Here is a 24,696-nt window from a genome sequence, read left to right as displayed (position 1 = left end):
TTCTGGTACTGAATGCTGCAGGGCCCTTGGAATAGGCAGCTACCCACATCCACATACACAGCAAGTTAAAAATACCTTAATCCTCATTTCCTGTGCTGCACCTGTAATCACTGAGCTGGCAGGGAGGGCAAAGAGGCTCCACACGTGGCCATTTCACTGTGCAGCTGCAGCTGATGCAAACAGGGACAGCCAAGGGGAGAGGACACACTTAACTCTGCTGCTTTAACCCAGCTAAACACAAATTCTGTTCCTGATGAGACACTCACTGCAGCATTCTGGTTTCACCTGGACAAGCCAGTATCTGGGAGAGTTATCCAAGAGGACATGGAAGACAACCATTGTAATCTACTGCCTTATCACAAAGCTGCAGGGTGTCAGCTGATTTAATTGCTGCTCACAGTGTCACACCACAGCAGAGTAATCCTCAGAAGGATTTGAGTCCAGTATCTTTTTAAGAAACTGATCTCAGAGACTTTAACAAATTTAAGTCTGTAAAACAGAAAAATAAAATGGTACAACAACAGCTCTAACAGCATAAGAATTATCCCTTCTCCCCTCTCTGGTGAGCAATTGCATCTATAATCCACCCAGTTTAGAGCTCAATTCCCTTCTTTCTCCAGATCCTGTCTCACTTCCAAGCAGCACATTGCGTTTTGCGTCATCACACACGCTGTGGCCAGTGTGAGACAGGGAAGCAAAGGAAGTTTCAGGAATGCAGAGCCCATCCTGTTCCCACTGCACAGGGCTGCCATCTGCAGCACACACCGATGCAGGCTTCCAACAGAAGCAACTACTATTTTGTCTTATAAATAAAAAAAGTTTATTAAATCATTTAGACTTGAAAGAAGTCACAATAATCAATGCACTCAACAATTACAGCAAGTGCATCCTGTACACCACCAACCCAAATGGATTGATTCTGTATTTTATAAATAAAAATTAACATATTTACAGTGAGAAATAAAAGCATGGCATTAGGCAGTTAAATTAGCAGATTACACAAATGCCTACCAGTTGATTTTTTTTAAAGTACAAATCTACAAGATTACATACGACATGTATGACTTCATTAGGTTTAAATTTTCAGAATCACAACATTTTTGCACATAATTTTGACTATGGCTCTTCCAACCACTGCCTATAAAACCCCCCATTTAATGGCAAAAAGCTCCTTTTCCTTCTCTACAGCTTCATCTGTGTAAGATGCATTCCCTAAGATCTACTGTAGTGCAGAAGTATGAAATTATTTCCTCTAATGACAGGCTATGGACAGTGACAATATGTACAAATGTGGTACTTTTTTGCTTTAAAAATAGTGCAGATTCCCACTTTACCCACCAGGGACAAAAATGGAGTCAAAGTTAATTTGAAAATCATCTTCATTTCACCAAAGAGCAAGTGACCCAGATAGACACTCACTAGGCTTAGAGACTGTAATTTGCTCTATAAAAATACAGTATTTTAATTCTATTTACATGTTACAGATCTCTCACTCACCCAGCAAGCTGACATTTACAAGCTTCAAAAAACCCCAAGAAACCCCCCCAAAAAAAGGATAATGGAGCACAATATTGGCAAGCACAGCAGCTGGACCCGTCCGCTTAGGAGAGCAAAGGTAACGAAAATGGAATGTGAAAGGTTTGGTTACTGGGCTTCATTGGCTGTCAAAGTAAACAAAAATCTGTCCAACATGTCTTCTACATTAAACATGGCAAAAAAAGCTGAAGTAAACTATTCCCAAGATGAACATTCTGCATCATAGGATCCTTCTGCTGAACAATCCCTGTGAAACCTGCCGAGTGGAAGAAGTGATCCTGAGGATAGTTATTTGCTTGGTTGTCTGGAATGTTTATTTCCTGATAGGCTCATTGTCCGTGACCTCTGCCTGAGCACGGGCTTGGGTGGGAGCTCCAAGTCTTCAAAGACAGGATTTTCTATGATTGCTGCAGCCTCTGGTCGTTCAGTGGGACTTGGAGAGAGCATGTCCTTCACCATGGTGTACTGAAAGAAAACACAACACCTATTACATGAACTAATCCACGAACTCTTCCTCATTTCATGTCCTGGTGTCAGCTGTGGCTGTGTGAACTAGTGGAAAATACCCCCAGCTGCTTTCTGAGTTATTTGGCTCAGCAGTTAGGTGTGCACTAAATATTTTAAAATGTATCACTGTGCATCTGTTAAACTGTCTTTACTGTCACTGGACTCAAGATTTAATTGAGTTATAAAAAACTTCACATTATTTGCAATCAATCATGATACATCATTTATATGTAATTTTTAGATTCATGTTTAGCCATCACATATTTAGGCACACTGAATTTGTCTAGTGGCAAATTAGAATTTTTCCTTCAAATATACAAGTAGTTTGAATATTTGTTTCAAATTTAATCAGAATTAGTGTCCTGCTCCTGCTGAGCACAGCAGCTTTCTCCCAGGCAGCTTTCAGCTGTAAAGCAGGAAAGGCTGCTCTCATTTGGCCACTGGTCTGAAGCTATCCTGAAGACCTGAAAGAACCTCAGCTTTTTACTGGGGAGGTTTTGTACATCACCTCGTCTTTAGCTACAACCACATCACTTAACAGACCTGACTAATGAGAACAGAGCACAATTTGCTCATGTGATTTCCCTCTTGGGAGGTCCAGTTCTGGAGGGGATCCCATACAGCCATGGTGCTACCTAGAGCCTCTCCTTTACCTGTCTGAAGTCTTGCACTTTCTCTTTGGGAAAATGGATTTGTTGCAGGAAATCATGACAGGATGTATGTGAAATGAATGACTGTAAGTGACAAAGGGAAGCCAGGTAAAAATATATTCCTGGAGGAAAACTGTGACAGAAGTGTCATTGTGCCCATTATTGCAATGTTATAGCTTTGAAATGTAGAGAAGTACTGGGATAGAGAAATGCATCTTAATAACATGAAAGCAACGTGGTTTCTCCATTTTTACCTGCAAAGCAGTTGGAAAGCAAAGGAAAAAAAGCTACAATTATTAATGAAAAGGCTATAATTAATAGCATCAGCTGTACCTACCTCTTGTGCATATTTCTGAGTGAACAATGGTGGAAACTTCAAATTTCGAACATCACTTAAGGTCTGCAAAAATATGAACAACGACATGTAACTTTTCCAAAATATAATTCCTTAGTAATATTATCCTACATCCTTCAAAAATATGCAAATTATGCAAAGAAATCAGCCTGCTGGAAAGAAAGCCCTTTGTTTTCAAGTGCTGCTTTAGTGGTTAAAAATCACAACAGGTGAGTTGCTGCTTCCCTAGGTACTGAGCCTGCAACAGGAGGAGTTGTTCTACAAGAATTGTGATCTCTGCAGTTTTAAATCAGTCAGACACATGAACTTGTACTTTCTCACTTTAGCTGAAGAAAATCAACAAATCTGTGCACCACCCATAACTGGCCTACACCGGTATTAAGACACATGAAAGGACTGTCTCTGCATTACCAATGTAAGCACCTGTCTTTGTTTAACATTTAAAGAGGAATGAGAAGATTTATCATCAGTTTGGAAAACAGTTGTGTTGGGTATTTCTGTGCTCCTTTCATACAAAGGCCACTGGCTCCATCTAGTGACTGTGTTTTTCCCATGTTCAGTATTTAGCACTTCAATTTTCTTGGAAGGATCTCCTTTTACAGAAGTTTGAGCACAAAATACTAGAGTTCTAAAGTTAAATCAAAATTCATTTCACTATTACTCCATTGGAAGTATAAAGTGACCAATTAATAGTGATGGGCAACAGCCAAACTCCTCTTCAAGAGAACTGAGTTAGATGACATTAAAATGCTTCAGAAAACTTTTCTCCTTTTCTGTCAGTTCAGTCTGCATTTAGTGATCTGTTTTCCAGCATGTCACTTGGAAATAAATTGCACTGCTACTGACTAACTGCTCACAGCTTGAGACAGAGGCAGCTCTCACGCTCCACCTCTGGGGATTTTTCCAGCCAGTCGTCACAAATTCCTAGAATTTGCTGGGTTACTTGGTCAGGCAGAGCATGTTTTGCTTCAGCAAGCAGTGCTAATGCTTGGCTGATGCCAGTGAAAACCTCAGTGTAACAACTCAGAAATAACTACTGAAGTAGCCAAACTCCAGAACCTGGCAATGAAAGGGCAGGGGTTTCTTTTTAGCAAAAGAGTGAAATGACAGTGAAAATCCTGACTGGAAAGTCAGGGCACTCTTTTAACACTCTCTTCAAGTAAAAATTCAAATTAGATGGAATTTAGGTTTCATTCTGATTACTTGCTTTGCTTCTATTCTTAGGAAAGAAACTGGAAGGGCAAAGCCTGTAATCACTGCTGCAAGAGATCTGAGAATCCAGGATGGCTCTTTCCCAGGTATTTTGTTTCAGTAAAACTGATTTAGAGAAATTGAAACTGATTTCAGTGCCAGAGGTTCAAATTAAACACCAATTCATCCTCTGCACTGTACTCTTTGTGCCATTAAAAGCCAGAGTATCTTAATCAAGAGAATGCACTTGGCCAGGCTGCTGTTCTCTCTGCAAAACCCACTCCATCTTCACCTGAGAATGTAACACCCCCAAGCACATTCAAATGATAAATACAAGTTTTAATGACTCTTTCTTTCCTAAACAGGTCACTGGTTGTCAGAGAGGAGAGACCTTTCTGGCTGTAGCCCCTGTTCTCCATGAACTTGCTCCTGAGCAAGATGGATCTCTCATTTTAACAGCAAGCAAGAGCTGTAATGCACCATCAAACATCCCAAATTCACACCTGCTGCAATGAATGTCAGCAGTTATGGGAAGATTGTGCTTGAAGCTGAGTGAGACTCACAGCTAAGACTCACTATAGGAAAAGGAACAGTCATTTTTCACCAAGTGCTCTGGGTGAAAAAGCACTGCAGATGCAAAAGAAGGAAGAAATAATCAAAATGCACAGCATGGTTCCAATTCTTGAATGAAAACCAAGCTGGTAGGCTTAAAGTCACAAGCTATATTTATTGCTTGAGCTCTTGGATACCATAGTTCAATAGTTTCTCTTACTTGGCTTCACAACAGAGGAGCTTTGTAAAGAAATTAAAGCCTCAATTCAGCTACACACATTAGGAAGACTGCAGTTTATTTTCAGTGATTCAGGGGGTCTGTACAAGGCTGATAAAGAAGCTGTGCTCCTAGCTGCAAGGCTTTTCTCCAAAGAAAACAGGACAGGAACCTCTTGCCAGTGTTTCACCAAGCAAATAGCTGTTTTAAACAAATGCTCAAACTGAAGATAACCCAACACCACACATACCTTGACCCTCTCCATCTGTGTGCTGAAGGGGTAGAGCAGCTCAAAGAGAATCAGTCCCAGAGAGAAGATATCCACCTTGTGCGAATAGGTGTTGCCACAGATCTGAGGAGGCAAAGTCAGGGTCAGCAATCAAGCTACTGCATGCAATTATCTACAAAGTAAACATCACCCTTGCAAGTTCACCTGCGCAAGTCACCAGCCCTGTGCAGAGCTGAAAGCTCTGTTGGTGAACTTCAGCAATGAGCACCAGGGAGCAAGGTCCTGATCCTCAGCTCCTCTGTGCTGCGAAGCAAAATGTTTCACCTTACTTAACGTCATGCACAAGAGTGTGTTCTTCCTCAATTAAGTGGAATCTCTTACATTTACCTTCCTATACTGCATTAAAAACAAGAAAAATGAGCACATTCAGTCTGAGTAACTGGCCACTGTTTTTGCTATAACAAATACATAAATATTCATTTTGGAATTCAATTTAGCTCAAAACTCTATTTTGATGAGAAAGAGTTTAAATGACTTGATTGCAATGGTTTACTAGGAATGCCTGATCCTAGAGCTCCCAAAAATTCAGGGCTCTTCCAGGCACTGCCAAGCATAGCTTTGGAGAAGAGAGCACAAACCTGTTCCGGGCTCATGTAGAGTTTGGTCCCTACTTGTCCTGTGTGCCTGGCATAAGCTGGCATTGGGGTCAGAACTGATTCCTCCTCCTCATCTTGGTCCATAGCAGTCACCAGTCCAAAATCCCCAACCTTCACTATGTCATCCATTGTGAAAAATATATTGGAAGGCATAGAAAACAAAGAGGTGAAAAGAAAAGAAAGTAAGTAACAAAGTGACTGTACTTCAGTGGTTATAGCACTTGGCTCTAACTCAGAAACTGTCAAGGTTAAAAACACTCATAAAAGTGCTGAAGAATAGCAGTAAAGAATTGTAACTATTCAGGTAAAAGGAATTACTCCTGCATTAACCATTGTCTCTTCCTGAAGCTCAGACTGCTCATTTCTTGTCCTTCAGCAGAGGTTTACCAGCAGCACACAGCTCTGCTGAGGAACACACACAGAGTCAACACTGCTGGGAACAGCAGAGGTAAGTTACACAGCCCACATGACACTTTCACACCACATGCTGCAGTTCCATCTCCTGGGCTTGTGTATTTTAATCCCTAAGTGCTAAAGTAATTTGCTGTATTATTAACCAGCACACAGCACATCATCTCAGTGTTAAATTACAGATACAGTGGGAACAAGGTCTGATTTTCAGTGCAACTGTGCAGTTTAACGTGGGAACAGCTGTTTGCATTGCAGAATTAAAAGTTTACTTTTGATAGAAACTTAAGAACTTTGCAATTCATAAAGGCAGCAACAGTGATGATCTGGCTGAACTCTCCTTTAGCTTGTTTGCCACACTCCTCCATCCTTGGCTACTGATAAAAGAGACTGGAACAGAGCTGCCCCTTGGCCAATGGTGCACATCCAAGAGAGTTACTCAAGAAATTTGCTTCCTAGCTGACAGAACAGCACCCACCAAAAGAATGATTACTCCCTTGAAATATAACCACTCCAGCTGGGTTACAAATACAGACAGTATGGCAGGAGCAGGCAGACAGATAGAAGGTAATATTTTCTCACAAGATAAAGGACTGTATTTCAAAGTCCATCTGACTTCCTCAGTTAAAGACAAACCCACTGTATGCACAAGAAACAAGACACAGAAAAGGATTCTTTTTCTTGGTTGTTTTTTTTTGTAGGCAATGGTCAACTCTGAGGGAAGCACTACAGAAACAGTTCCACAGTGCCCACACCCTGCCTCTGCCTCCTGAGCCAGCTCTTATTCCCCACTGTATATCCCTGTAATGAATATCCAGCCCTTTGGAGTCACAGTGCCTTGAGGGCACAAAAGCCACTGCCCTGTAAACCCACAGTGTCTTCAGGCTCTGGCTGAAGCATTTACAGAGCACCCACCCTCAGTGCACACCCACAGGGTCAGAAGTCTTGGTATCAGAATTTCAATGCTCAAGGAATAAACATCTCCATTAGGAGTTTGTATCCCATTGCCTTGATCTCCTTTCTCTTCCAACAAGCATACAAGGCAAGATTTGTCTTGCTTCCTGGGGAAAAACTTGTAACAGAAAGTTTATTTTGATACTTCTCTGGCTGGACACATACTGCCTCTGAACAGCCTTGCACATAGCTTCTACAAATAAGGGGAATGGACTCTCTGCTATTGCAAAACATCAACAAAAAGAAACCATCAAGACCACATTTGGGAGAAGAAAAAGCCTAAGGCAGAAGCACACAGTTTTGATTTAAATCATCAGCTGAGTACAATCAAATATAACCTCTATTTTAGTTATCTTGCCACCTGCACAAAGAAATTTCTCTCCATATTCTGCAGTCAGAAAGAGTATTCTCATTTTTCCACATGAATAAGCTTCTCACACATCTGGAATACTCTGTTTAATTCAATTAATGCTGCAAAATGTATCCAAGCCTGTTCTTGCAGTTCTGTGAAACTGATAATTTCTTTTGAGCTGTCAAGCATGACCGACAGCTTATCCTGGGAATAACAGTAAATTCACTTGACAGGCAGACTTTTGTTTCTGCACTTCATTTTCTTCAAAAGAATTTGAACTCCGACCTCTTCACTTGCCCACATAAATTCCTACCATCTTGTCACTGCAGTATCCCTGATTAGCAGGAGCCTAATTACCGCATTTTTAATGTGCGCTGTTAATTTAAATATTTCGATTACTTCTTGGAACTTTTAATATGCCCATATAGAAATTTATTTTCACACAGATCCACCAGCTTTTGTTGGTGCCAATGGGAGCAAGAAGTGGTCTCTGCTATCAGTGAGCTCTGCCTGCAGCCAAGCCAAAGCAACTTCGCAGGTTATTCAGTTGTTAGTGCTGGCACCAACTCAGGGCTGCATGACCAACCTCTTGGACAAATTACAAAATTAGATGAGATCTCTTCCTAGGAGCTTCTGAAAAGTATAGAAAACAATTAAATAAACTGGCTGTTGTTTTGACCAAATTAACACATAACAGACAAATAAACTTTGGGATCAAAGAATAACATCTATACAAGCACAGAAAGTTTCCTGAAGGAGGATGGTGTTCATCCAGGGAGATTGTTTCCAAGCTGGTTATACCAAGTAAACAAAATTAAATCTCTTGTTCAAACTGCTGCCAGCACTGAACGTTTAAGATGTTCCAACAAAACACTCCACACCTGCTGATTAAGACTAATACAGTTTTAAGTGAAGATCTAGGTAAGGTTTACTGAACAGTGAGCTCAGTGAAGACTGCAGAGGGCTACACCTGACAGTATTGTTAAGAAAGGTTATTAATTAACATGTCTAGCAATGTATTAGTACAGGGATTTAATTACTTTTATGGTCAGTTTCTCAAGCACTAAAGATTTGTCAGATAACTGGTTCAAGGTAATTGCCTAATGCTGATGGGAAAAGAAAATACTTGGAAGGGCTCACGAGTTTTTCTAACTCTGACATATCCTTTGAGGATTATTTAATCTGAACCTCCTTTTACTGCCACATCTGACATGGTATTTTTTATCTTTTGCTTCTGCTGATGCCAAATTACCATCAGAGAAGCCACAATCATTTCAGTAATTACTCCACTGAGGCAGGCTACTAATGCCTCCTCAAACTAGCAAAGAGAAACAGAATTGTCCACATTTGGCAAAGGGGATCAATTTCTCAGAGCTAAACCTAATAAAACTAACCCTGGCTGGGCTCATCAATTAAATTTATTTATGTGGTAACACATACTGACACTTCCAGTGCTTTAAGTTGCAGCAAAATCAGGAGGATCATGAAGAAAATGAAAGAAAAGGTACAAGTTACTCCTGACTTCAGTTACACTAAACACCAGAGGTGCAAACCACCTTTCCCAGTCCTCACTGTCTGGATGCTGTAAGACATTAAAAATACTGTGAATCCTTCAGAAAACTTCATTGTGATAGCTGGCATTGGCTCACAATTCTGCTCCAGGACAGTTTACATTTCAATCCCAGAGAAGTACTGCTTAATTTTTACTTTCTCTAACCAAGAGTAACACTGCTCCTTTTAGGCTGTATTTCTATAGAAAGAAGGAAAATACCAGAATTAGAATAACAGAATTATTTAGGTTGGAAAAGACTTTTAAAATAAATCCAACTGCAAGCTCCACACTGCCAATTATCTGCTTCATTTGAAATAGTAGAACAGGATCCAAAATAGCTTTGTCATACAGCTCAGCACTGAACAACCCTGTACAAAGAACATGAATTAAAAATACCACAGGACAAATGCCACTGATCTGTGCCAGGTACAAGAAGTCTTGCTGTAAGAAAGACTTTAATTGCAGTAACAAGTGATGAATATTTATTTTCCTGGAGCACTGCACCTCCAGATTATTGTACAGAAATTAATTCAGCTTTTTTAACACCCATGCTGAGGTCATTGAGAGGAGTCAGCTATTTTGGCAGGCTTTGTCTGCAGTGCCACATTCCTCCCACATACAGCAACCTATGGATACAAACCTTGAGATCCCTGTGCATCAATCCCTTGCTGTGCAGAAAGTCAACAGCTTCAGCAATCTGCAGAAAGATCTGCAGACACTCTGTCCTTTCCCTCTCCTCTATGGTGCATCTTCTGCTCATCCAGTCTTTAAGGTTCTCTTTCCGGCAGAGCTGCATCTGGATGTACAGATACACTTTTGGAGAGGTGGGCTTGACTTTTTCTGCAGTGTTTTTAGAAAGGTCCAGGCTTAAACTCGTTGGCCTTGGAGGAGAAACAGACAGGGGACTTCCTGAAGCAGATTTCTTGTTATCAGATTCCTTTGTAGTTTTCCCTTTATCCTCAGAAGGACTCTCATTATGTGAAACATCAACTTTATCTTCCTTACTAGAGGCATTTCCACAGCCAGAATCCTCAAACACAATAGAGGAGGAGGTCCCTTCCTTCAGATGTACAACAGGAACAGCTGAAGAACAAATTTCCAAGGAGTGACCCAGCTCATTACTGTTGATAGTACTGTCTTCTACATCACAGCCTGTAAGGACACTGTCCTGAAGGTTTAATAGTGGATCTTCTGAGTGCTGCAAGTCCCTGTTGTCTGTGTCAGAAAATTCCAGAGGGGAAAACTGGCTTCCAGATGAATCTGACTGACCACAGGGTATCCCCACAGACCTCACCCTCTCCGATGAAGCTGCAGTAACTTCAATGTGTTCCTTTGTTGAAAATGGCTCTGTTGTGATCTTAAATGATGGGACATCCATTGGGCTGGGAGAACTGAGTGGCCAATCAGTGCTGGAAGACAAAGTTGAGAGATCAATACTAGAGAAATTGTAGCAGATTCCAATCATTCCACTAAAAATGCACCCCTGAAAGCCCAGATTTTAACAACTGCTACCCCTGACACCTGTGTCACACTGCAACAAGGAGTGACTACCCAAGTGTGGGAACCACCAATAACCAGGATGTAGCATCTGTGTCTTGGCAAGGAAAATGTTTTCTCATTGAGACAAAAGCGTTGATAAAGGAATATTTAACAAGCTCTACTGCCTGGATTCCTAATGTGCAATCAGGCTCATCTTCAGTTTGAAAAAATCCAGCCCTTTGGAACATGTACTGCAAGGACTATTTAAAGTGCCTTGGAAGAATTACAGCTGTGAAATGTTAATTTGATGCCTGAAATATAAAGGTCGCTGTATTCTAAAAATTGTGAGGCATGTTAAGATGTTATTATGAAACCACCCAGCAGTCTTGTATTAGGCCTCATTCTATAAATGCCAACATACACCCACTTTTTCCTCTCTCTTCACTTCTCTAACTCCTTTATCTAATTTTCCATTTTTAACCTACTTCTACCAAGCTTCACAAATCCTCAGTCTGATTATCCCTCATATTTCTAGTGAAATTAAATTGAATAAATAATTAAATTAATAAATTAATTGAATTCTTGGAGTACTGTATCAGGTCCATCTAACTCAAGACATTGAAGAGGAAGAAAGCAGTAGAAAGGAACAAAGAAAGCAGAGATGCCAAAGTTTGCAACTGAATCACAGCAGCAATGCTTCAACCTTCCAATCACAGCAAGGTTCAGCTACACAAGTTCAATTAACAACCATGTAATGTTTCCTAAGCTGAAAGAAGGATGTTAACACAAGAGAGGACCCATAAATTAAGAACTTTATGCAGAAGTGTGATATATTTCTATCTGTTCAACTGAAAAGTTGGCAGGCTAAATTAACAACCACCTCTCTTCCTAGATAGTCTCTTCATCTTCCTGGATCCTCGACCAGTTTTCTAGTTCTCTTGACATACAATCTCAAATTCAATTGTTAAAAAGAGCCCCATGAGTTACCTTTCATCTTTTAACCACTGCTCATCCATCTTTTCCTGCCATCTCTCAGGGGGAGCTTCCAGCCATGCATTGAAATACCGAACAATCCCTGGATGCTCGAGCTTAGCCAGAGCCTTCACTTCCCTCATCACCTTTTCACGAGCCAGCTCCCTACAGTTTGGGGTGAGGAGAAAAAGAGACATGGTCACAAAAAGCAACAGCACAGCACAAAAATTTCTGCAAAGGAATTTAATCAAAGCTGCCCCAGTGTACACCAGGCCAATAGCATTGCTTTTCACATCAAAACAAAAATATGTCTTGAATTCCCCAGGGTAACTCCTTTAGCTTAGAAGTGTGGAGGAGCAGAATGTGCTAATAATGGCTCAATATTTGGAGTTCCCTTTTCACATAATTACAGACAGCAAAAACAAGAAGAAATTCATCATCCTCTTAACTGTTCTCAAGGATAGAAAAAAAGATTTTAAACAACAATATTCTACAGGGATGTAGAAGACACTGACACACAAGACAGACAGCAATACCTTAGTATTTGTTTTTTAACTGGCAATAGGTAAGGAGGTTGCATAAGGACTATTTCTGTTCTGTGGACAGGAAAGCAGGCAGCCTCCTGTTTTATTGAAGGAATTTATCTCTCTTCATAAGACTGTAACTGGATCAAATAAAGTCTGATGGTTTTATTTAATGGCTTTGAATATTCTTGGAAAAGAAGAATTTAGGCTACCTTAAGTTTCTGAACAAAACCTTTAATCTTAAATAGTTATGCTTATTTAACACATTAAAAAAATAGTAATTCTAGATTTCATAGCTTTACCCCCTCCCTCTTGCTGTTCTAACTTGAGATTTTCAGCAGCAGTGTCTCCCATCTCCCACTAAAAAGAAGTGCTGCAAGCTCTGGGTAGGGTAATCCAGCAGCATGGCTTGACCACCTATGACTGAGAGAAAAGGTAGGGGTTGTGGGACCAGAAAATGAAACAAATGGGCAAATGGAGTCAAAAAAGGAGGTGAGGGAGAGAGAAAAAAAAAAAGAGGAGGTGGAGTAGGAAAGGTAAGGAGAGAAAGGAGAAAAGCACTTTAACAGCACTACAATAACTGGTCCTGTTAGCAAAGGCTCCATTCACCAAGGAAATCCCTGTGGAGCAGCATCCCCACAAAGAGATCTGTGATGCAAGTGTTTGAGCCAAGCAGGTCAGCTCTGCTGGGACTGCATATGCCAAATCCTCTGTGCCAAAACTGAGACAGCCCCCCGTTAAAAAGTATGTCATTCACCCTAATGAAATATCTGGGAAATCGGCTCAGGAGCAGACGGTTCTGTGTAGGATGGGATCCCACCACTCATTCATGATTCTGTGTCCCAACCAAGCCATTCATTACCTGTTGGGCAATCGGATCCTCTTGATGGCATAGTTGCAATCATCTACTTTATTTCTGGCTTCAAAAACCACTCCAAAACCTCCACGACCCAGACACTGGATTGGTTCAAAATCTGTCAGATATCTGGGAAGAGAGGGGTGTGTGGAAGGGACAGAAGAAGGGAGGGAGGATAGAGGAGAAAAATGCGTTAGTACAGATAGAAAAATAAAGTCATTTATGACCATGATTGAAGTAGTTCTGTACAGGCAAAACATGTGCAGAATTTCTTTTTTTTTTTTTTTTTTTCCTGCTCACACACTGTGAGCAATTCCCTATCTACGAAATGGACAGTTGCTAAATATGTATTTATGCAGAGCCTATCACAGGCCAGCAGAACCCATTCTGCATGCACTGGACAAACTGGAAAGGTTTTTCAGAATACCAGATTGCATGCCTACTGGATCCTGAGTATACAGCCCATGTTTCTATAGCTGAGTATTTTCTAAATCATGATTTGCCTTTAACCCTACCCCAAATAACTGTTTCTGCAACTAGTCCTTCTAGTCCTGGCATTTTTCCCTCCTCACCACAAATCAATTAATGCAAAACCAGCACAATATCCAATCCAAAGCATCACTGTTCTTATATATCACTACATTTCTTACTCTTCCTCATTTTAAACACTCCAGTTCTTACTTTCATTGAGTTACAAATGTACAGGAAATGGTCACATTTGCTCTGGAGCATAATGGCATGCCCCTATTAAGCCTTTTGTCTTAACCAACTCCTTTGTAAAATCAATAAAGATTTTATTTCAAGTATAGACTGTTTATTCTACAGAGTATATAAGATGTCATCTGCTTCCATCTGCAACTGCCTTTCTCTGCCTTACACCATAAACACAGGAACAGATGGAGTAGCCACTGATTAAGACCTACAAGGATCAATCTCCCATTTTGCTTATCAGCAAGAAGTATGAGAGCAATACTTCTGATCACATGTAACCTGTTGACTCTCTGGAATTTCTGAGACTAATCAAAACTGCAATCTCCCATGAGTAATGGGGTCACAGAGTCCTTTGTGCCAGTTGCTGATTATCCTGGGAAGTCAGAGGACTGGGAGTTCTTACATAAGAACAGGCAAACACCTACTCTTTCTATCTCCTGACAGCATTAGTAGCCACTGATTAAACACCCTGTTTATGTTGTGTTGAACAGACCTCACCTTGACACATATCCAGAGTTCTTGGCATCACTCCAGCTGTTGTCTTTAATGTCTCCACAAGTGGGCTCATACTTACAATCAGTCTGACACTGTGTTTCAGACTCCTTCCGCAGCTAACAAGGATTTCCAAAACAAGAACAAAACAAACAAACAAACAAAATCAACTCCTTGAGTGCCTGAGACTGGTTTGTACCCTAGATATGGCATTAAATAAATATCTCCAGACACGTCAGAAGCAGTCTAATCTGCTTGCTGAAGCAGTTAAGCAAATTGTATGTGGCAGCTGGCAGCCTTCACACACAGATTAAACAATAAATTTAGGCTTTTGATTTTGTTATCTCATTAGTTATTAACTTAGTAATATTACTCATTGCAGAGTCCAAACTGAAAGAAACAGCTAAAAGAATTCCTTCAGTATTTGGGATTCCGAAAAAAATACTCACCCTGCTGTAAGGGTGGGGGTGGAAGAGTTTGCGCACAATGAAGGTGGTGGCCACGATACAAAATAAAATGGTGCCAACAATCTCCTTCCACCAGTGGAGCAGAAGAACAGGATCCTTTTTGCGAATGTTCTTGTAATTCGTGTCGTCAAAAAATCGAACCGTGATCTGGTTGCTGCGTTTGTTTCTCTCCCTCTTGTAGTAGGGTAAGTAATAACCATTATCTGTGTATAAAACACACCAAGAGAACACAGATTTACCTGCAGCTACCTACGAAACAACTCTGCCTTCTCTTAGAGGTCTCCTCAACAGATATGGTGTGTTTTTATTTCTATGCCTCACGATTTTAAATAGCACATAAGCAAATTCAGTTAATTAAGGTTGTGGACAGCAACTAGGTCTCTCTAGCTTTAAACCAGAATATCTTCCATATGGAAAACTTGTGACAACCATCCTGAGTCTCCAGCACTGTCAGTAAATTCTGAAAAAAAGTAATTCCCAAGATTTTTCCCCTCCAAACAACTCTCAGAGGCAACAGCAGCACACACAACAGCTCTTCAGTGGCAATTCCTGGCACTGTGTTGTGCTTTACGTGGCACTAATTGTACCTACATTGCAATCTGGAAATCCTAGCTTGGGCAATAATTTCTTAATTCATTAAATATTTTTAAAAAGACACATATTTAAGGTCTAACAAATGGGCATTTATTGAAATTCCCAGATAATAAAACGTGGGTATTTGAAACACTTCTAAGTCTGGAATTTCACCTACCGTAGGGGTACTGCAGAACTGACAGTGCTCCATTGCTGTATTCCTCGTGAGAATACTTGTCATTGCTGAGACACTTATCAAACTCATCAGAGCCCACCAACACTGGAGTCCTGGAAGGAGACTCTAAGCACAGAAAAGACAAAATTCTCTGAGCTTAATTTCAAGTAAAGACTGCTCATTCTGCAGAGTATATAAAATGTCAATTGTTTATTTACGTTAAAGAGAACTCCAATTGCATAATATTAAAAAATGTCTCTTGAATCAGGTAATGAGAAGTAAATTTTATAGAAAGAAACATTAAGAATGCTACTTTAAGGTAACAGTTACTTAATAATTCTCCCCCTTGACAAGCCAAGTCACTCCTATTGACATCACTGCAAAAAACTTCTTCCTCTTTTTGTTGAAAAATTTGATTAAGAAGACCCAACATTTAATTACTAACAAAGACTCTGTCAAATCCATTGTAAAAGAAAACATTTAAACATTAAACATTTAATTAGGAAAAAATAAACACTTAATACAGCACAGAGATATCCTGAAGTAGTTTACAGTTGGAAATATCAGACTAGTTTGAAACATATTGGAAACCGGAAAGATGCCCTGTCTTTTCTGAGCTAAGATACTAAATTAAACTCTGAATTGTTACTTACGGATTAAAGGTTTCCATTTGATTTTGGGAAGAGGAATAATTGCATTATCATTCCTGGATTCCAGAGCCTTTGGGTTGGTTGGGAATTTCTCAAAAATTCTGACTGATGACTGAAGATACAACTGGCCCCTGAACATACCTAAGTAATAAACAAGGAAGTGTATTAGTCAAAACACATGGTTCTCTTCACTCCTGGAATAAAACTATCTAGTCAAAACACGTGGTTAACAACATTTTTGAAAATATTTCTGCTTATTCTGAGAACCTGAGATCCTGACTCTGATTGGTAAGCTGGATGAATTCAAGTAATATCCTCCCTCTGTTCTAGGAAAGCGAGAGTTCAGAACATCTCATTTTTACTGCTGGAAACCTGGTGCTACAGGAAAATGCCAGCAATTTTTAAGAGCTATAAAGGAGTTTGGGATTTGCAGAAGTAAGACCTCATTCAAACTTCCTACCCTTGTTAATGCTGCACAAAACAGCCACTACCAGGAAGGCTGCAACAATCTGTCTTCTTTCTAGTGTTATTCTTTATGTGTTATTCTAACCATTAACTGGAAAGCTACAAGGTGCAAAGACTTAAGAGAAAAAGGCTTAAGGCAAACCAAGTCTTAGGAATCTAAAGCACATTTTACCTCCCAGAGACAAACAGCTGAGGAGGAGGATCTCCAGCCACTCTATTTCAAATTGTCCCAAACCACATCCAATGGATCCTGACAACTGGATGAAAACTAAGCCATGTAAAATCTTATCTGAATTTTCTTCACAGTATGTTACTGCAATCAGTGTACAAATTAATGGGCAATAAGACTGCTTTGTTAGCTGTCAACCTGTCTTCTAAAGTTTCAAGACTTTTAGTCATCTCCAGTGTACTGAAACTACAAAGCAATGAACATTTCAGAATCAAAATGGAAAAGATTTATGGGTTTGAAATCTACCAGTACAAAAAGATTTGCTTTACTACAACCTCAATAGAGAAATGAATAATGTTTACTACAGAAAATGCTGCAGTTGGTGTCTCACCCAAATAGACACTGGATTCTGTGGCCCCTCTGGCAGCTTCCACAAGATCTTCTTCATCTTCCAGTACCTCGTTATTTGTTGTGTAACTCGTGTCATCAAACAGACTGATTGGAATTACTTTGCCATCCTTAAGCAGCCATGCAGAAGCAATTGGAGTGCAAAACTGAAGAGGAGAGAAGTAATTGGAAAATGAATGTAGTATTAATGAGCTATTAAATAAGAATAATAAAAAACAAAGTGCTTAAATTTCTTGTTTAAATTTTTGTAACAGATGCAGCAGCTCAAAGTCAGAACTTCAGTTATAAAATTACAAGCAGATGTGTGCTCCTTTACAAAGACAGTGCCTGAAACCAAAGATGAAAGACATCTTCAAAACATCTACTTTTGTGATATTTAATATTCTGTCTTTCCACCTACCTGGTATTCCCATTCCAGATGTCCTCCTCGTCTGTTAAAAGCCATCACCTTCCAGTCAGCCACGGAGACCTTTATCACTGTGTCTTTCATCATAGCTTCCTGCTCATCCACGTCTGAAATAATTTTTGTTTCTTCTTTGTTCATAGTTGATTTAAAATTGCTCTCAATGTATCCTGCTCTAGTTTCAATATCTGGGACATAGCGCAGCTCAAAGTGACCAACACTGAAATTCCACCTCAAAGAGAAAGAGAAAACCTTTGTAGAAACAGCTTTTATATTCTGAGGAAGTCCCAAGTCCTCTGTGCAGAAGATTGCTAAACTGAATTACCTGTATTTAGCCCATATTTTTACAGTAAACTCTCAGACTGTCAAATAACAAAACTGTACCAGGACGGGTGTGCTAATCCAGAATACAAATCAAACTAGCTGAGAATGTTGTCCAACATGATGGGTGAACTGAGAAAAAAACTGGTAAAGTAAGGCCAATGGCACTAAAGGTTTAGTGTATGAGGGGGGGAAATTAAAATCACCACGTACTAGAGCGGGGTCTGCCTAGTAAGAAAACATTCTGTAGCTGATGAAAGCAGTAAGTACAAAGCTGTTAGGAAGCAGCATTCTAACAAGCCATTTTTCTCTTCACTAATTAAGTGGATTTAACTGGAAACATAAGATTTTTCAAACTGGGAAAGGGACTATGAGTTTTTGTTTAACCCCACATACAACCTAACACAGATCCCTTGACAGGTACTTCATGAAAAAAGGACTACTCATGTCCCATAGGTTAACACCAAAAAAATACAAATGTATAATGAAATGTGCAAGGAGCACAGTTTTCTTGCACAGCAAAAAATTATTCAATTCTTGTAAACCTACAAAGATACAGATGGGAAAAGCATGGCATGTTTGGACAGCATGAAGGGGTAAATATTTCTTGAACAGTATATTTGGGTACCTAAAGCTTCTTATCAGTCTGGCAACCACTAGGAGCCCAAACTGGCTATTTAAAGAATTTACAACCTTATGGTAAAAGTTTGGCGTATTTTAAACAATCAGTCGATTTATTGAAGATATTACTTTTTTCCCTCTGGATTAAAACCCCAGATGTTTCCTACCCATTCCATGTCACCAGGAAAGCACTCCTGTTTCTCACCACAAAGACTTCTGAGACACAAGACTAAATACTACGGTTTTGACATACCTCTCCTGGCTAATATCTGTCTCCAAGAAACACAGAAACCAAGATTTATCCTCTCAGACATCTGATCTGTTACTGAGTTCTCATTAGGTTCTCTCTGATAGGCTACAAATTCACAACTTGTCACATCCTGCTGCAAACAGAAGAGGGAGCAAGGGAACAGGGAATGACTGATTCTCCACTATGTTGCTGGGCAGTTACTTGTATCTATGTACAGAACCCATCTTTTTAAGTCTGTGTTTTATAAAGTGGGTTTTTTTTTCCAGAAAATGCAGGTCTGTAATTTTACAGAAATCTTGATGTATTAAAACTTCAGGATGAGAGTGTCAGAAAAATCACAGATTGAATCAGTTTCTACAGCTTAGAAACAACAAACCACCTACATTATGGAATGAACAACATAAATTTAAGAATGGTTTAAAATACCAACTTAACATAAAAACTTAAGAGTCTATGTACAGAACCCATCTTTTTAAGTCTGTGTTTTATAAAGTGGGTTTTTTTTTCCAGAAAATGCACGTCTGTAATTTTACAGAAATCTTGATGTATTAAAACTTCAGGATGAGAGTGTCAGAAAAATCACAGATTGAATCAGTTTCTACAGCTTAGAAACAACAAACCACCTACATTATGGAATGAACAACATAAATTTAAGAATGGTTTAAAATACCAACTTAACATGAAAACTTAATCATGTATAACCTCCCTCCTCAGAGACAGTTACCATTAGTAGGTAAAGAACCTTAAAGGAGTAGATTATAAGAAGACTTTTAAACTGTCTCCTCTTGTACAAAAACAGCAGTTAGAACAGACATTATATTGACATTTGCCCTGTGCAGTGCAGCAGTGACAAACTTTTCTGAGGTGTGTCGCCCTGTTCTTCTAAAGTTCTTCTAAGCCTTCTGATGTTTACATTTTTGTAATGGAGTTTCTCACACACTTTTCATGTAAATAATGATTGCTTTTCATTCCTTTCTGGAGGAAGAGAGAATTAATGGACTGTTGGTTTGACCAGTGTGGTTGGAGAGGTGGCAATTTCATCCTCCAATCCATGGTCACCTTTGGAATTCTATAAATATCAGAGTCGAAAAATAAACACACTTTTTTGCCTTAAACATCTCAGAGTGTGAGTGTCGTTCATTTCGTGTTGTATTGCGACAGAGGTGAGCAATGTGGTATGATTCCCATCTTTTCTGCCCCACCACCTCTACAGGACAGTTCCTGAGCAGCTCAGACTCACTTCTCATTGCCACTGCGTGGCCCCACAGCCCGGACGGTTTTCTGGGTGCGGTGCAGCAGCAGCGTCTCCTCCTGCTCGCTCTCCTCATCGTCCCAGCGGCGGCAGCCCACGGCTGAGCAGATGTACTTCACCTGAGGGACAAGGCAGGCTCACATGTGTGACTTCAAACCAAGTATCATCAACAGCAATATTCAAAGCTAACAGTCCTTACAGCCTGCTCTTGGCTGGCAGGCAATTTGGAACACCGTGACTTTAGATGTTCGGCTGGAGGGATGTTGAAAAGCCTGGTTTAAGAGATAATGGCTTTTCAGAACAAAAACTTTCAAAGGATTCTAGAAAGTTTACAGCCTGTGGTATTTTGACTACCATTTGACTATATTTTGCATGTACTTCTAAGAAAAAGAGATTTGAGCTCTCTTTTCTCCACTATTTCTATGGACATCAAAGGAACATTCCTGCAAGACTCACAGCATAATTCTGCTTTCATGTCATATTTATCTCAGCATAACTCTATCAGCTTCAAATGAACTACTATTGATTTATGTAAGATACCACAAAGCCTTCCCCCTTTGCCTTGTCAGTTATCAAAAGGAAAAGAAAACCTTAATGAACTTTCACAGTCACAGTTTCCAACAGTCTCAATCTCAAGCAGAACTTGCATTATATGGGCAATGCCAGAGAGATTAAACTGCCCAAACTCTTAGGAAGGAAGAGTCAGGCACTATTTCCTCTAAGAGGCAGCTTTGCTACTGTGAGCATAAGCCAGGAATCAAAACAGAAATGAAAATTTCCTCTTCTGAGCACTGGAGGAGGAGCCTGTTGGTGCACAGAGCCCTCTGCTACCAGTGAGGAAACCAAAAGGAATTCATGATCTCTGGTTTGGGGTTTGTGCTTTTTATCATTAGTGATGATTCCACACCACACCACAGAAGTGTTCCACATTAAAATGTACGGTGAAAATAAAAAAAAAAAAAAACCAAAAAAAAAACCCCCCTGATTTTGTTGAAAACAAACACTGGGAACTTTCCTTTTTTTTTTTTTTTAACTGAATCTATTTTTAACTTGTTTTAAAATGCAACGTTTCTGAATTATCAAATGTCTGTTCTTCACTACACAAAGTATTTACAAGCACTTCAATGACGTCTGACATTCAACTTTTAAATGACTTTAAAATATAAGGAGAACTTCTAATAGTAAGCACACTGACAACAACTAAAAGTCCTTAACTTTTGCATATGTTGAATTTTTTGTGTTCTCAGTAGTTTTAAAAATCTGAAATTAGTTTTTAAAAAGGTGTCACCTAAAGCATTAATTGATACACAGTGAGCTGGACTGCAAAGTCTCCTTCAGACAGAGCCAGATGATAAAGATGAACTGCTTCCCCAGAAAGGGGTTATCCCTCTTATCCTCTCACTATGCTCCGGGGACAAAGCCCCTGTCCCTTCCCGTGCTCTGGCACTCCCCGATCCCCTGCTACAGCTAACCCAGCACAAAACAAATCCAGTAAAAAGTGAACAGTGCTCTGCTGGGTTAGCAAATGGTGAGACAAGGGTTAAAGCCAGCACAGGGGGCAGAGCAGGAGCCCCCAGGCAGGAGGAGATTGCAGTGCCATGCCAGCTACTGCAGCCCACAAGGCTCAGGTTCTGCCCTTTTGTGCCCTGCATTTAAACTCTTGAGCTGCACCACAGCCCAAACCTCAGGAGTTACCTGTTTGCAAGGCAGAACTCGAAACACACAGACACAAAACACCTTTTCAGGCTCTTACCTTCCCTGAATAGGAGCTCAGCCCGTAGGTGGTCAAAGACTTTCCCCCAACTAAGACAACATCCTCGCCAAACTTGTAGGATGACTCGAGAAGAGATTCAACCGTGAAAGGAACGGCTTCCATGCTCTCTCGATCCCGATCCCACTGGAAGAGGCCCCCATCCAAGGAAGGGATAATCATCTTGTTTCCAAACACCTAAAATATGTGAATTCAAGGTTAGCTATGATTTAACCGTAATTTTATCAAAGCACACAGACCGTACATGGCAACAGAAATGCTGTACAAGGAAGTTGAGTGCGTTATGCTCCAGTGTCCTAATGGTTTTGTGTCTCAAAGTCCTACTGGTCTTCTATCTCAGCGTCCTGTTTTTCAAAGTTATACTGAAGACAGAAAACTTCCAGGCATTCAAATCAAATCCATATTTCACTATTCTTAGTTAAAAAACAGTTCAGTGTGTGACACTTCTTCAAAACATTTGAAAGCTCGACGAGTTGACAGGTTTCATTCAAAACTGCAGAAAATATGATGTGGGTTGAAGCATTCTCCAAGAGACAGGCACTGGTTAAAGTGCAAAGTTTTGCAGATTATTTGTGATAGTTTCAAAATAGAGTAATTTTGAAAGTACAACTGAGGCTGTTTTCACAATTAATGTCTATTTCAGAATATCCAACTTGCTGTAAAGCAGAGAGAGCAATGATCACTGAGATAAGAACTCACATTTCACCTTTGCCTCTACAGACAGTTAAATCTCACTTCTCCTTGGAATTTCTTATCTTTAAGCACATCATTCCTTTAAAAATTGCCTGGCTTTTCCCTAGACACATAAGTAAGGAAAACAATCTTCACTGGGATACAATATTTCACCCATTACACAGAGATTTTCAAGGAGATCCTAGCTCGGAAGTATGAGTCATTGTCAGTGAGTACTAAGGGACTTATTAAGAAACTCATTATCAGCATGATGGACCATAACTAATGCTGTGGAGCCACACTGGCTGTGCCCATCAAGAACTGAGAAACTGTAATCCACATTATCTTAGCTTCTGAGTATATGGATTAACAGGGGAGGTTTTACTGCTTTTTCAGAACCTCTGTCCATTTGGGCAGTATCCTACAACATAATTACATTAAATTTGGATACTTGAACACATTAGGAATTAAAGACAGCTTCTGGTACATGTGTATTAGTCACTTGGAAAAAAACATTCCTGCTCAGACGCCAAGGCACAGATGTGTATTACAAAGTGCTACAAAAGGTGCAGGAAGGTTTCTTGTTATTATTTCTGGAGCTACTGTGAGGATCTGAAACCACATACTCTGTCTGTATGATTCAAATTCCATGTAGCATGGAATTTTTGTTCCTCTAACTGGGTCAGAGTCGAGAAAACATCATTAAGCAAAGTTGGGATTCACCTGAAGAGGGGGGGAAAGACAGATGTTGTAGACGTGTGCATGTCATGACTAGTATCTCCTCATACACTGTTCGACACACCTTATTTAAAGAGAAAATTCAGGTGAGTTACCCCACACTGCTGGTATTTAAGATCCCTAAAGGATGCAACACCAATGCTTTCCAGCTTTGAGAAGCCTCAGGATGACAGACAATTGAAATAAAAACTCCTCTCAGGAGCACAATTTGTAACTGAAGAGATGATAAAAATAAGCTCCTGAGATTAGCTGCGAAGCTCTTACAAAGCAAAACCAGGTGTGTTGTTTCCCTCTCAGATATTTACCTTATGGCAATAAAGGCTAAACATCCTGGAAAAAACATTGCATGCGACATACAAATGTTGCATTATGGCAATATATATCTATAATATATATGCATTATTGGGGAGGAAAAATAAACACACACAGCCCTATACACACACACAGAAATAAACCAACAAAAAAGGAAATATTCCAGTGGGGAGTGGGGCATGTCATTTGTAGAGATCACCTGATTGGTGGACAAATAAAACAAACAAGGTTTATATAAACATTCATATTCAAGAGCAATCTTGCGGTCTTGAAAAACAAGAGACAGAGAAGATTTGGAAAACACATTTTTAAAACCAAAATGCCAGTGCCAAAATTGCAGCTGTAACCATGGTGGAAGTACCTTGTTAAAACATTCAACACAGAGGAGTAATGCCACAAAATGTTTCTGTAATATATTCTTTCAGAAGCCCATAATAATTCTGATGACAACTTTTAGCCTGTGCAGCTGTTACTTTGCATTAACAAATCCTCTGAATGGATCTGCACATGATCCACACACATGCAAGTAGTCTGAAAGCCCAGCCAGTAGGAGATACTCTGCTCCAGGGGCTGGAGACCATTCCATGGTTTGTGAAGAATGGAGACAGTGCTGTAAACTGCCCAGGAATTGCTGCTGAGCAAGGAACACTCTCTGTGGGCAACTGCAAGCTCTGGGGACAGCGTGACACATGTCACCTTAAGTGTCTCCCCTGTATTAAAGCTCTCACTCCAGGGCCCGAGTAGGAAATTTTCCACCAGCAAACAACACACACACACTGGCCATTTCTAGGAACCACACCCGAATTTCCAAGATGCACGAAGCTGACTGAGCAGCACACACCTGTATGCTCTCAAAATATGGATCAAATCAGGTTATGGCTTTGAACATTCCCTGACAGTGGCTCTCTGCCTGCTCCAGTGTTGAAACCTCGGTCCCCATAAAGTGCAGAGGACAGCTGACAGTCGGTCAGCTCTGCTGGTCACCTGTCCATGCTCCCAACCTTGAGGGCATCCACAGGAGCAGCATGTCCTGGGTGACACTGGGAGGGAAAAGCTGAGAAAAGACACAGCTGCTGTCTGTGAACACATCAGGAAAGGGAGCAGGAGCAGCAGGAAGAGCTGCTGCCGTGAAGGACAATGCCAGAGTTAGGAGTGGATAAGGTTAATCTGACCCTAAGTGCAAGCGAGACGTTTGGGTTACTTACCATCACAAATGAGCTACTTCATTACAGAAACAGAACAGGGAAAAAAAAAAT

At 40.1% G+C, this 24,696-nt stretch overlaps 1 protein-coding gene across 1 annotated transcript in view; it reads right to left on the bottom strand.

The window, feature by feature from the left end:
• Window positions 1-803: 803 nt before the first annotated feature.
• The window catches only part of EIF2AK3 (eukaryotic translation initiation factor 2 alpha kinase 3), a 42,955-nt gene continuing 19,062 nt past the window's right edge, over window positions 804-24,696 (bottom strand). Inside the window, exons 3-17 of the mRNA XM_041458658.1 lie at window positions 21,701-21,895; window positions 19,936-20,066; window positions 17,501-17,735; window positions 17,084-17,246; window positions 16,062-16,199; window positions 15,412-15,534; window positions 14,643-14,863; window positions 14,200-14,312; window positions 12,997-13,119; window positions 11,626-11,775; window positions 9,800-10,568; window positions 5,876-6,043; window positions 5,259-5,360; window positions 3,031-3,093; window positions 804-2,001 (exon numbers count right to left, since the gene is read on the bottom strand). Of these exons, the coding sequence (XP_041314592.1) occupies window positions 1,825-2,001; window positions 3,031-3,093; window positions 5,259-5,360; window positions 5,876-6,043; window positions 9,800-10,568; window positions 11,626-11,775; window positions 12,997-13,119; window positions 14,200-14,312; window positions 14,643-14,863; window positions 15,412-15,534; window positions 16,062-16,199; window positions 17,084-17,246; window positions 17,501-17,735; window positions 19,936-20,066; window positions 21,701-21,895 (2,871 nt within the window). The 3' untranslated portion in view covers window positions 804-1,824. The remainder of the gene's footprint in view (window positions 2,002-3,030; window positions 3,094-5,258; window positions 5,361-5,875; window positions 6,044-9,799; window positions 10,569-11,625; window positions 11,776-12,996; window positions 13,120-14,199; window positions 14,313-14,642; window positions 14,864-15,411; window positions 15,535-16,061; window positions 16,200-17,083; window positions 17,247-17,500; window positions 17,736-19,935; window positions 20,067-21,700; window positions 21,896-24,696) is intronic.

Source organism: Pyrgilauda ruficollis, unplaced genomic scaffold (assembly GCF_017590135.1).
Source record: "Pyrgilauda ruficollis isolate IOZ18807 unplaced genomic scaffold, ASM1759013v1 scaffold1, whole genome shotgun sequence".
In the NCBI taxonomy this organism is placed as follows: Eukaryota; Metazoa; Chordata; class Aves; order Passeriformes; family Passeridae; genus Pyrgilauda; species Pyrgilauda ruficollis.
This window is presented reverse-complemented; position numbering and strand designations above follow the sequence as displayed.